The 14,345-nt window shown below is 37.0% G+C and overlaps 1 protein-coding gene across 21 annotated transcripts in view; it reads left to right on the top strand.

Annotated features, from left to right (window-relative positions):
• Positions 1-245: 245 nt before the first annotated feature.
• LOC309484380 (protein NLRC3-like) overlaps positions 246-14,345 on the top strand; it is a 93,634-nt gene continuing 79,534 nt past the window's right edge. For 7 of the 21 annotated variants that reach the window (XM_082150657.1, XM_082150668.1, XM_082150656.1 and 4 more), the window contains exons 1-8: positions 248-422; positions 865-984; positions 1,215-1,331; positions 6,031-6,156; positions 6,436-6,513; positions 6,707-8,431; positions 9,988-10,059; positions 12,865-13,038. In XM_082150657.1, coding sequence (XP_082006783.1) covers positions 872-984; positions 1,215-1,331; positions 6,031-6,156; positions 6,436-6,513; positions 6,707-8,431; positions 9,988-10,059; positions 12,865-13,038 — 2,405 coding nt within the window. In that variant the 5' untranslated portion in view covers positions 248-422; positions 865-871. Of the gene's footprint in view, positions 423-864; positions 985-1,214; positions 1,332-1,479; positions 1,670-6,030; positions 6,157-6,435; positions 6,514-6,706; positions 8,432-9,987; positions 10,060-12,864; positions 13,039-14,345 lie in introns of those variants that run through there. The other 14 variants (XM_082150661.1, XM_082150658.1, XM_082150669.1 and 11 more) reach the window with 12 other exon arrangements.

Genomic DNA, 14,345 nt, shown 5'->3' with positions numbered 1-14,345 from the left:
GTTTGTGCAGTTGCCGCAGCACAGCCAATGACCGCTCTCAGGCTCAGTTGTGCTCGCTGTGCAGCTGCACTGCGTTTAAAAAAGTTTGCTTCAATATTCTTGAGAAAAGGAGGTTTTCCCATAGCGTAAGCTAGCCTTACGCAATACGAGAGACCTCTCGAAAGGGAACACATAATTTACCACTTATAATGCGCGTTCAACAACGTCTGCTCTCACACGCATGCCTCTCTCTCTCTCTCTCTCTCTCTCTCTCTCTCGTCACACATAGAAAGTGAAAGTAAGTTTTCCTGTCGCCATTTTAAGCAGGAAAAATGCGAAATATGACACGGAAACAAACAGAGCATCAAAGTGTTTATCAACGTTCAAGAAGATGTTAAAGCTGGAGGATTTGAGATCCTGTATCTTGTAAAAGTTTGATCAAGGTGAGTGTTCATGTGTGACTTTCTCATATTAATATGAATGTCTGGAGGACATTTTACGTGATTGTTTGATATGAAACCTTAAAGGGTTTCTTTCACTTCAATGTTTCCTTTGTGTTTCGTGATGTTTGTGATTCTTCAGAAGTTTAGCTTATGTGTAAACATTCATAGGCCAATTCACACAAATGTCGACAAACACGTTTTTTTTTTTTTTTTTTTTTACCGGATCAGTGTGTGTCGATGTGGGTCGGGGTTTGTTTTCTTTTTCACCCGAACATGTTCAATCAGCGTTTCTCGGTGTCAGTTATTTTTCATAAGATTCTAAATCCAACGGGTTTGTGTGTGTGAAAAGGCTCAATGAGCTTGAGTTAACGCAGTCACATGATCCCTTTCTCCTACACTCCAGATATAAATTATGAAGGTTGTTTAACCTTTTCTGATTTAGTGTCTGAATGTTTCTTCATTCAGAGTCAGTGGAGGAGATCAAACTCATCAGATTCTCCTGCAGCTTCATCATGGCTGATTCACAAGGATCCAAAGATGGAGATTCTTCTCCAGGATGCAGGTACTTTCAACAAACATTGTTAAATATTGTGTTACATCACAGAACCTAGAGAAAGTTTACATAAAAAAAAAATTGCCTGTTTTTATTTTGAAACTAACATAAATGTTAGATAAAAAGATTATAAAGTGCTTTTAGTTGAAAGATGAATGTGTTTATATTAATATGGTTCCTCTCATAATGATTGAACACAGTAATCTAAAGGATTAAACTGAATCTGTTCTCTGTTCCAGTTTAGTCCAGCAGAAGAGCTCAAACCCAGAGTCCAGCTGTGTGTCTGTGAAGAGTAACTGCTCTATGGATCCGCCAATGAAGTTTAAGAGTGGAGACAAACGGCCTCCTGATCTCAGGTATATCAATTCTATAAAAGTTATTCTTATAGTATTTGATTTTGATGAAATTGTTATTAATATACAGCAGTTTAATGATCTAAATTGGAACCGAATAATTCTAAGTTCAAATCCTATTAATGATTATCATTGTGCTCTTGCCAATCAGAATCCATTCTAATTTAAAGGGCTTGCGCATTTAAAATGACAGACGACATTGTGGAGAAGTTAATCGCCGAGGTACAGAAAAATCCACCACTGTTTGACAAGTCAAGCCCCTTTTCGAGGATATGTTAAAAAATGGATATATGGAAAGCAATCGGTCGTACCCTTGGAATAAATGGCGAGAAGTATTAACGGTAAGATCATTATGCAGGCTAGCAGCAAATAGTGTAACAAAATTACCTCAGGTATCTAGTTTCGTATTGTAACACTGTATTGCTTCCTTTGAAGTTTCAGTGAAAAAGGCATTGTGTGTGTGTGTATATATATATATATATATATATATAAAGGTGTTGACTAGGTGTTGTTTTTATTCCACTATTGACTTCGTCAGCTAAATTCACTGTTAGATTAGTCTGCACTAGACTAGCTAGATTCACTAGATGCGCTCGGAATGTAGCATGCTGAGGACATCTGCTGGTAAAAGACGTGTAAATGCAGCAAACTGATATTGATTCATTCCAAAGTATGAATAAAATTTGTCTTCAAAAGACGACGGACTCCTCTCGTCTTTTAAGGATATAGAGTACCCAAAAGCGCCTGTTTTTCTTTTTCAGTTTGTGTGACGTAAAGCAGAAGCAGGTCATCCATTTTCACTACTTTGAAATTGCAGCGCGGGCGCGCGCGTCCTTAGAGTGAAAAGACCGTTATCGTTCGTTGGTGTGGACGCAAAAATCGTTATAGTTATAGTTCTCTTTATAGTTATCGTTCTTGGTGTGAACGGGCCTTAATACTAGCAAAGACATCAAGTAAGTGTAAGCTGAGATTTTTTCCACCTTTATATAGTGGAGTAGGTGTAAAATTTAGTGGATTTTTCTAACCACTGGTTCAGATTTGTTGAAAGCTTCACAGTGTCTTGTCAGAACAGTGATGTTTCACAGCAAGAGTACCGTTACAAGAGTACAGTAAGGTGGTTTATCTTTAAAGGGGAAATGAAGCAGTCAATCAAGTTTACATGATTTACAAGATGGATTTCCACTATAATCAACAATTATATAAGAAACACGACAAATGTAAACATATAAAAGAAAAAAGAAAAACCGTTATATCTTTCGCGGCCAGGGCACCACCATTGTGCAGTATTCTAACATGTGACGTCACGGGGTTGGTTGGCTTTAATAAACCTGGCTGAATGTAGGAATATCCCGACTTCAAACTGTCTACACCACGGTGTTTTGACCGCGAACAACTAACGTTAGGTACAGTCATTATTAGCTAACAGCTGTAAGCATGAACTAGCGAACGCTAACTTAGTGTTTAGCCAACTTAGTGACGTTTATTAGTACCAGACAAAAAGACGACGTCTAGCGTTATATGTTAATGTGATAAAGTCACATTAGCTGCCACCGCTGGGGAAGCAGCACTGGCACAAACACATACACGCATATATACGCACATACATACGGACCTCATTCATCAACATCTCGTTCCTCCCTGCCATAGACGCTATCATAGGAGCGGGTGCACACGCGATGATGATAGTAGTGATGTTACGTCTGACACCGACGCTCCGAAGCTTGCTTCAAACTCGAACGGTCCTTGCAATGAACCACTGCTTCGGAGCTTGTATCATTACGTCACTAGTCACGTGAAAATGACTTCTGAAGCAAACACACTGGTTCACTCCTGTAGTGAACCACCTGACTGCTTTGACAGCCCAATCCAGTGTTGACAGGTTTGAAACCTGGCGGCTGTATTTCTTATAAAAGTGAAGCCAAACCATGGCAACACTGTGGGTTGCAGTAGTCGGTGTCTCTAAAGCTGGTGAAATTGTAAAAAAAAAAAATATATATCACCTTTCACCAAAGACAAAGAAAATAATATTTCTGAATAAAAACCATACCATTTAATGAACTCTTTGTCTAAGCCTTCTGCATGTACCCAAAGCACACCCTCTGCCACATTTTTTTATTATTAATTAGAGAACATATGAACATTGTTGCATAAAAATATGCATCAAAGACCGAAACTTCAAAAACCCTCTGCTACATTATACAAGTACAACCAGTTACACAAGCACATCCTTTTCAACATACAAAAATATCAGTCCCACCAGTTAACAAGTTAAGAGTTCTGCTTCCCACAGCTAAACAAGATAAAGCTTTCACACATGATACTGCCCTGCTAAAAAAAAAAAAAACTATAGAAACCATTACCGAAATTCTATTGGATTTAATGGTTTTCATGAGAATTTTATTGGTTGTAATGGGAATTATAGTGGTCTCTGTGGGTCTCTACTGATATGTGTTGGGTTCTATTGGTGGGGGCATTAAATCCTAATGGAATATGTCCCAAACACACTACAAAAAAGAATTCTGTAGTGGTTTAAATGGTAAAAGCCAATGGTTCCTATTGGTATTTTAATAGAAACCATTAGTATTTCTGTGATGGTTTCCAACTTTTTTTAAGCTGGTCTGATCTTCTGTCCTTGTCTAAAGAAATAATTACACACACACATCATGCTTAATGTTTTATTATCAAGGTGAACACATGAAATTCATCAGTATTTGTAAAATTCACCTACACAAATGAGTTTCACAGCACTAACACTGTTTCAGCTTTGATCGCCTCGGTAAACACGTAATAAACGGGGCGTTAACATATAAGCCTACTTGCATTTTATGGTTGTCAGCTTTGTTGCATTACATTTACTTCACCAGGAGATGGTGCTGCAATTTCTATATGAATGAAGCTTCGAGTAATGAACCATTTTCGACACAATTGTATCAGAAAGCAATAATGCTTCGAAACACTTCATTTGGCCATCACTAGATGATAGCACCTGGACATTCATCCATTTCTCCACTCTCCCTTCCATATTCATTCACCGGTCATTTCATACACTTACATTGCACTGTCTGGTTGTTTCGTTCGTGTTGTTTGTCTGTGTGGGCGTAGTCAGTCTTCCGGCGCCATCGGCCGAATCGAACGATCGAGCGGCGGCCTTTTATGACGTCATGGTGGGGTCGCGTCGGCGCATCGAAACCGGAAGCGGACGAAACCATTGTCTAGTGTGAATAGGTGTGTAGTCAAATGGAAAAATTATGTGTTAAGTGTATTATGTGTGAATGTATTATGTGTTTTATTTGGGTATATGTGTATTATTAATATATATAATATATTGGGAATGGATAATCAAATAGATGAAGTATTTGTATGTGTATTAATTGTTATATGTTTCGGGAATTGGTGTGTCCCAAAAAGGGGCGGAGTTTGGCCTATTTAAGCCAAGGCCAATCCTAAAGTCAGGACTTGTTAACCAAGTCGGAAAGCGAGAGTGCAATTGTGGTGCCTCAAGCAAGCCAAAACTTTGTGAACTGGTGTATGGTAGATACGTTTTTTTTGTTGAAGAGTTTTTTTTGTTTTTGTTTGTTGTTGTATTTTTAGAGTTTTTTTTCTTTTCTTTTTGGGTGCACCTGTACATATACTTCACTGTGGACGGTCTTCTTATTGGCACTGTAAATAAATTCCACCTTGCACGAAGTGCTTCTGCGAGTGCGCCATCCTTTTACATCCATATACGGACTCACATTCTACCCCGAAGACGAGCTGGTAGGCTCGTCTTCATCACAGTTAACAAACTGCACATGGAAACATTGTTCGCGATGTCTGCCATCAGATTCCTGTCTCTTGTCAACACCATGTAAGTTAGCATGTATTAATATATGCATTTGAGCTGATACGGCGTGGGAACCGAGCAGTGGTATGTCGTTATGTCGAACAGCCAGTGGTGGTTTAGAAGAGTGGGTTGGCAACGCTACCTGGTGTCATTGTGGCTGTTGTACTGCGATCGACTGCGATGCCCACCGTGTCAGAGTCCATCTGCTTTATATAACATATAACGTTAGACGTCGTTAGTTGTTCGCGGTCAAAACACCGTGGTGTAGACAGTTTGATGTCGGGATATTCCTACATTCAGCCAGGTTTATTAAAGCCAACCAACCCTGTGACGTCACATGTTAGAATACTGCACAATGGTGGCGCCCTGTCCGTGAAAGATATAACGGTTTTTCTTTTTTCTTTTATATGTTTACATTTGTCATGTTTCTTATATAATTGTTGATTATAGTGGAAATCCATCTTGTAAATCATATAAACTTGACTGACTGCTTCATTTCCCCTTTAAAGGTCAGCTAAACATTGATCTCTTTAGTCGGTTGAGCCTTCGTCCTCCATTGTGCCTTTGAGAAGAGTCATGTGATCGTGGTTGATGTTCACCTGAGTTGAATCATTCTAAAATTCTATAGTTGTTTTCAATTTGTTTGTTTTGAATTCATAATTCCTAATATTATCGGTCGGTTTAATAAAATGTTTTAATCATGCATAACATTTTGCAAACCAGTGAGTTAATTTCTCAAAATAATTGTAATCAAAGTTTGAAACACATTAAAGACATTAAAGCAAAAGTGTTACAACACTCCCTGGTCTTTCCTTAGACAGAAGATTCCAGTAAAAATGCACAACATTTATAAGTCTGTATGCTTTTTATTTTACTTAGTTTGAAAACCAGTTCAGTCCAGCAGAAGAGCTCAAACCCAGAGTCCAGCTGTGTGTCTATGAAGAGTAACTTCTCTATGGATCAGCCAATGAAGTTTAAGAGTGGAGACAAATGGCCTGATCACAGGTATATCACTTCTATAAAAGTTATTCTTATAGTATTTGATTCTTATAAAATTGTTATTAGTATACAGCAGTTTAATGATCTAGATTGGAACCGAATCATTCTAAGTTCAAATCCTGTAAGTTTCAGTTTATTAATGATTATCATTGTGCTCTTGTGTAAAGCTCTATGTATTGTACTGTTAATACATTCACACACTGTAAAAGCTGTTGGTCTGTTACTCAGTTAATGACACAATTACATCAATATCAGTGTGTTTGATTCTTTACCCTCTTCATTCAGGACAAACAAAAACAAAACTGTGTACAAGCCTGTGATTCAACCACAAGACTTTAATGAAAGCATGTATCCTGGTTTCAGGTAAAATGTAGGACTTTTTTGTTGTTGTTTAATTTTAGATGCTGAAATTCACATCACAAATCACTCAAACACATGATTAATAATGAACACATTTCAGAAACCTAATGATGTTCTGTGTCCCATAAATAGTTTTGTAATTTATGGCTATTTACCTCTCTGACTTGTGTAATAATGTGGTATTTTAATCTTACAGCAATGACTCTAAACCTGCTGAAGTCCTCAACACATTGAGATCAAATCTGAGACAGAAGTTTGAGTGTTTGAATGAGGGAATATCAAAGCGGGGAAACCCAACACTCCTGAATGAGATCTACACAGAGCTCTACATCACAGAGAGTGGAAGTGGAGAGATCAATAATGAGCATGAGGTGAGACAGATTGAGACACAGTCCAGGAGAGCAGAAACAGAGGACACATCGATCAAATGCAGTGACATCTTTAGACCTTTACCTGGACAAGACAAACACATCAGAACTGTGCTGACAAAGGGAGTCGCTGGCATTGGGAAAACAGTCTCTGTGCAGAAGCTCATCCTGGACTGGGCTGAAGGGAAAGAGAATCAGGACGTCCAGCTCATATTTCCACTTGCTTTCAGAGAGCTCAACTTGATGAAGGACAAAACACTCAGTCTTTCAGATCTTCTTCATCGCTTTTTCCCTGAAACAAAAGAAATGGAAATATCCAGTGATGAGTATAAAGTGTTGTTCATCTTCGATGGTCTGGATGAGTGTCGTCTGACTCTGGATTTTCAGAGCGATGTGAGGTTGTGGGATGTGACTGAATCAGCCTCAGTGGACGAGCTGCTGACGAACCTCATTGTGGGGAATCTGCTTCCCTCTGCTCTCATCTGGATCACCTCCAGACCAGCAGCAGCGGATCACGTCCCCTCTGAGTGTGTCCATCGAGTGACAGAGGTACGAGGCTTCAGTGACACACAGAAGAAGGAATACTTCAGGAAGAGAATCAGTGATCAGAGTCTGGCCGAGAGGATCATCTCACACCTGAAGTCCTCAAGGAGCCTCTTTATTATGTGCCACATCCCAGTGTTCTGCTGGATCTCAGCCACTGTTCTAGAGAAGATGTTGAGTGAAGCAGAGAGAGGAGAGATTCCCAAGACTCTCACTCAGATGTACACACACTTCCTGCTCATTCAGACCAACATCAAACATGAGAAGGACTATGAGAAGAAGGTGAAAGATGAAGACATGATTGTCAAACTGGGGAAACTGGCTTATCGGCAGCTTGTGAAAGGCAACCTGATCTTCTATGAGGAAGACTTGAGCGAGTGTGGCATTGATGAGACAGAAGCATCAGTTTACTCAGGATTGTGCACTCAGATCTTCAGAGAGGAGTTGGGCTTGTATCAGGGGAAAGTCTTCTGCTTTGTTCATCTGAGCATTCAGGAACATCTAGCAGCTCTATATGTGCATCTCTCCTTTATCAACAATAACATCAATGTGTTTGACCAGATTATCAAACCAACTAATGGAGACAAAGTTTCCCTATCTGATCTCCATCAGAGAGCTGTGGATGAGGCTTTAGACAGTAAAAATGGCCATCTGGACCTTTTCCTTCGTTTCCTTCTGGGTCTGTCAGTGAAGTCTAATCAGAGTCTCTTACAAGAACTAAAGACACAGACAGCAAACAGCTCTCACAACAATAAGAAAACAGTTGACTATATTAAAGAAAAGATCAGTGAGAATCCCTCTCCAGATAAATACATCAATCTGTTTCATTGTCTGAATGAACTGGGTGATCTTTCTCTAGTGAACGAAGCTAAACCTCATACGTATGGAGGATTACGTGCTGTGAAACTCTCCTCGTCTCAGTGGTCAGCTTTAGTGTTTGTGTTGTTGTCCTCAGAGAAGACACTGCAGAAGTTTGACCTGAACAGCTTAATTGGAGGCAGGAATGATCAGTAAGTAACACTGAGTGCAATCACTACAGTCTAAAACATTATGAACAAAGAGAAACTAAGAGATCAGAGGTGTTTAAATCACGGGACACAGATTGATTTCTGGGATATTGTACATAATTTGCGGGTGTTTCTCAAACCGTGGCTGTGTCCTAGTAAGACTGCATATCTCGACTGCCACGTCATCAAGCGCCTCTGAAGGCCGTCTCAGTTTGAAGGCTGTTTTGAAGACAGACTTCATTGTGTGTCTTTAATTCAGCTCATTTGAAGGATGCATCAATTATATCCTTCGTGTTCTTCGATCTCCCACAATCCTTTGCACACATTCTAATTCATGTAAAAGAACTGATAGAAAACGAGTCGGCAATGAGTTTATCTGAGTTCATTATGAAATGTAAGACACAGATAATGTATTTGGAGATGAAGGCATACATGTTATCTTTTGTTTCTGTGTAAATTAATCACTGAACACTAAACTGACAATAATGTAAGACACTGGGAGACACAGACGGCTGTCATTCACTGTATTGCATTAATAAAAAAGCCAGTTAATATAAAATCATTTAATAGGAAGTATTTTTCCTAAATGAAGTTTTAATAGTATTTTTGTGGCGTGACCGTGGGCCGGGAACATGTGTGACGTAGCCATGCACACTTACTAGAGCGTCTCATTCTAGTGTTTAATGCTGAGGACTCGAGTCTACAATCCTCAGAAGGACCCGTGTAACTTCATTTACAGTTGAGTGTGCAAGCCTTTCAAAGTAAACTCATTTGAGCGTTGTGTGCGCACCGTCTGCGCCATCACTAAAATTGGGCTTTAAGCGGATCCTCCTGATGATGAAAATCACGTCATGCGGACGCCGAAGTAAACTTGATGAAACAGTTAATGGCCTTGATGCCGTTCCTGGTGGCGTTTAGCTCTTTACAGTGGCGTAGCGGACGGGCACGCAGGGCATATTACATTACTGTTGTTATTATTATTATTAGGCTACTTTTATCATTAATATTACAGTTTATTTGCCCTGCAATAATTTCATAGTGCATCACCGCATAACTGACGCGCTGTGAGGATAAAAGATTAGATTAGCTTACTTCTCATTTCAAAGACAACTTGTTGAACACAAAACACTTCTTGATTTATGAAAATACACATTTTTTTCACCAGGGGCCACAAGAGAAGTATTAAGTTGCTTGTAACATTTCCTGAGACAATAAAAACTAAGTAAATTATTAAATAAACAAGTAGGTAAATAAACAAGTAACAAGCAAACAAACTCGTGTGCTTAATTTCTACGAATAATTTGCTGATGCAGGTACAAAAAGACTTTTTTTAAAGAAAAAACAAATCTGTGATGGCTGAATAAGAGGCTTCTACAGTTATAGATATAAAACAACTTTTTCACATGTCCTTTATAAAGCAGTGTTTCATTAAAACAATAGTTGAGGGTATTTAGGAAGGTATAATGTATTATTTACTTATGATATGAATTATTATTATTATTATTATTATTATTGTTAGCATGAATAGTTAACTTATTTATTTTTTTATTTTCAATTAGTGTCACACAGAACACTGGAGATGAAGTTCTCCAGAAGCTGATGCCTGTGGTTACAGCAACTAGATTCGCTGAGTAAGTAACACTGAGAACAAGCATCACTGTTAAAACATTATAACAGTTCTTACTTAAACATTATAAATTAATGGTTTAACAAAAAATATGAGTCACACTTCAGCTTTTAAACCCTCCACCTATCTGACCTGATTTGTGATCTACTTAACCACTTTTTATGATATTTGTGTGACAAATTTATATTCAAATATATGCATTTGTAATGTATGCATATAACCCTCTGGGGTCCTTCATTGAACACTCACACCCAGGACCTTCGGGTCAAAAATGACCCGGAGGGCAAAATTAATATATATAAAAAAAAATCTTAAATATATTATTTTATTTTTTATTTTTTTTATAATATTTTTTATTTTATTTTTTGGTGTTTTGAGAGAATTTTATGATTTATAATTAATATTTATGCAATAATTATGACCCATTTTTTCCCATTGAATATAATGGAAAATTTATATATATGAAGAGTTCAGATGCAAAAGCCTCTAAATGCCATCTGAAATTTTCTTATAGAATGATCATTTTTATCAAGCTTGTGTATTTAAGTTCAGTAATTTCACTTAAATGACAATTAATAGGTAATCTTCATTGCCATTTAAGTGAAATTATTGAATTTAAATATAGGAGCTTGATAAAAATGATCATTCTATAAGCAAATTTCAGATGGCATTTAGAGGCTTTTGCATCTGAACTCTTCATATATATATATATATATATATTTTTTTTTTTTTTTATTAAAGCTGAATTTCATTTTAGAGTCAAGCCTAGGCCTCATGAAAACAATTTTTTAAATGAGATGGGTGCCATCTGGTGGATACACTGAGCATTTTTATCACGCAATAGCACATTTTTACCACTAGATGGATTTACAGCTTTCTGTAGAAAGGCTTGCGAATTCTAGTGATTTTTGCACATATTTGCCCATTTTTTTTTCAGGTTGTTGATTTTAAAATATAATAACAGATTCTCAAAGACTATTTTTGTCATTTTTTTGTTTGTTTGGTTGGTTTAAAGGGTAATTTGAAGCGCCAGTTTTACTTTATAATTCAGTCAAACCTGAACATTGCATTAGAAAGATAACTAATTGAAAGGATTTTGTTACCCGATGTTTTAATTCTAACTTAATAAAAATGCAATTCTTTCAGTCATAACATATTTTTTATTAATCTTTGACAATAAACATTTTGAATTCAATGAACAAATTCAATGAACAGTATTCAATGAACAGTAACTCAAAATTCAATGAACAAATTCAATGAACAGTATTCAATGAACAGTAACTCAAAATTGGCAACATCAAATAATGATCGAAAAACTAACAGTAAAAGTATAATAATTATTATCAAACAATGAAAAATAGATTGTTTTAAATATCATAACTATATATTTATATTATTTGCATACTATTTACACAGGCTATTCTATGAACAGTAACTCAAAATTGGCAACGGAAATTATAAACAAAAAAACTAAAATAACAGCAAAAGTATAATAATTATCAAACCGTAAATTAGAGAAATATAAAAGTATCCTAACTATTTACATATTATTTACATACTAATTACAGATTACAGTTTTCACATAAACTGACAGAGTGTCTCTTGCAGATAGGAATGTGACACCGTGAGCAAATGGTGCCCGTTTTACACTCCTGTGGCAAGCACCTTTTGCATCTCCACCTTTTGGTTGGTTAGGGACGAGCTCGGGAGGGACCAGGTGGGGAGGGATCAGCTTTCAGTTTCATATTTCCCTATGTGTGTGCGAGTGTGTCTATTTTGCAACATTGATGGCTTAGTCTCATGCTTTCATTGCTGTGCAGTTTATTTCTTACATTGATGAATAATTGCTTTTATTTCACACATTTTCCAAAATTGTGTATGTGTGTGTGTGTGAGTTTGTCTGTTTTGCACAAAATTGTATGCACAAAAAAACTCTATATGAATATTTTCATATTTTTGCCAATTTCCCATTCATTTCCTATGGGGGTCATTTTTGACCAAAGGGCAGAAGTGTGATGACCACTTAGCATGCTTGGATCGTGACCTAAATTTTTGTGTGTGTTCACATACCTAATACCATAAAAGTTACCAAGTTTCATAACATTCTGATGAAGCTGTGATTTTTAAAAATTCAAAACAGATTTTTGTAATCTGAATTTATTAGTGTGTATGTATAAAAGTGTGTTTGTTTGTGTGTGTGTGTGTGTGTGTGTGTGTGTGTCTGTTTTGCACTCTTGATGTTTTACAGATTCACCCCTTCACTGTTGTGTGCTTTTTTTCAGGATCGTGGCTCATTTGTAGATTGTACGCACAAAAAAACTCTGTATTGTCACATTTTTGCCAATTTCCCCTTCATTTCCTATGGGGGTCATTTTTGACCCGAATGTCCTGAGTGTGACAATTTTTTTTACAGCCACTTAGACTATTCAAATCCTGTCCCCAATTTTTTTGGGTGTTCATATACCAAGTACCAACAAAGTCACCAAGTTTCGGACCATTCTGATGAAGCTACAATTTTTAATATTTTTTTATTTAAACGCTTCGGGTCATTTTTGACCCGAAGGACCCCAGAGTAAACATGTATATTTAATGTATGTAATGTATTCAATGTATTCCATTTGATCAGTTTCATATAATCTTTCTCCCTCACATAGAGACATAATATCTTAGAATAACAGTTAAATTTACTGATATATTGAATTAATTGTTTACAAAAAGAGATATTGCACAAATTATAAACACAATCAAGAAAAGCAAAGATTTCTGTTTTGATCTGAGAGAGTGAAGAGTGTGTCATTGTTCTCTACAGGTTGAATGATTGTGGTGTGACAGATGAAGGTTGTGTTGCTCTGGCTTCAGCTCTGAGATCAAACCCCTCACACCTGAGAACACTGAGCCTGTCATATAATGAACTAGGAGACTCAGGAGTGAAGCTGCTCTCTGCTGTACTGGAGAATCCTCACTGTAAACTGGAGAAACTGAGGTAAGATCATACGTTACTCTCACATGAAACTGTCACTAGGCGCGCTTCCATTACAGATTTGCGCAAAACTTCTGCGATTTAAAAAAAAAAAAAAAAAAAATTTTTTTTATTTTTTTCTTCTTCTAAATGTCGACAAAAAGCTATTGCGAAATGACGCCGTTTCCATTAACCGATGTTATGCGACTAAAACTTTATGTACTATATCCCAGCCACTGCAGTAGCCATTATTATTAATCGAAGGAGATGTATGTGTTTTCCAAGCATTAATGGTAAACGATCCTTATTATACTTGTGAGCGGCACATATGAGGAGTTTCTGGGTGTTTCTCCCTCATATCTGCTTCGAGGTCTTGATTGTGGCATTTATTTGAGGTTTAGAATCCGTTATTCCTGTAATTCTTTTGCCTTATATGAATTTAATAAAGAACTCTGTCTCGTATTCTGTGCAAACACACTGCGTCGTCTACGTCAGGTGACCTGTAAATGCGCAAAAACTGTTTCCATTGCAGTTTTGCGAAATATTTCTTTTTCGAATTGCCTGAAAAACCACCTCATGCGAGCATAAACTTGTTTGCGATAAATGAAAGTTTTTGTGAAATTGACGTTGTTTCCATTGGGCGTATTTTCAATGCGCAATTTCAATTTGCGCAATTTGAAGGGTAATGGAAACGCGGCTACTGTGAATTCATTGTTAGGTTAACAGTTTAGGACCCAAGGACCAGATGTTTGAAAGAAGACCCAGAGTCAGAATTATAATAAATTGAAGAAAAGTTTTACTGAAGATAGTTTGCAGTTTCATCAGCAGAAGTTCAGCTTCAAGACTCTCACAGGAGTTTGTAGGTCATTTCAGTAATCACACTGGTGACTTCTATAACAAAGTAAAATCTCCAGAGAAGTCATTCAACTCATCTGATATTTAGTAGGAAAAATATTGATTAATACCTTGATTATAATCACTCATTACATATACATTGAAGCAGCAGTGGATTCCAATCCACCCCCTTCATCATAAAGTATAATCAAAATGGAATAAAATGCAGGGAAATAACTACTATTTCATTAATTACAAGCAAAGCTATTAAAACAACTTGATCAAATTCATCAAATTATTCTTACGTCTGTTCATATGATGTAAGAGAATTCATATTTTTAAAGCGTTTGCTCTATTTCTCCTGCTGCTGTGAGTTCATGTGTTTGATCTGTAAATGACTGAACACATGAACTGCTCCTCATTAAGGTGATTCTGCAGGACTGATAGTCACACTGAAAAACACACTTTGCAGAGATGGCTGTTGTGATGAGGCAGAG

The sequence above is a fragment of the Leuciscus leuciscus genome (genome assembly GCF_965113295.1).
Source record: "Leuciscus leuciscus genome assembly, chromosome: 20".
Classification (NCBI taxonomy): domain Eukaryota; kingdom Metazoa; phylum Chordata; class Actinopteri; order Cypriniformes; family Leuciscidae; genus Leuciscus; species Leuciscus leuciscus.
Note: the sequence above shows the minus strand (reverse complement) of the source record. Positions and strands in the feature narration are given on the sequence as shown.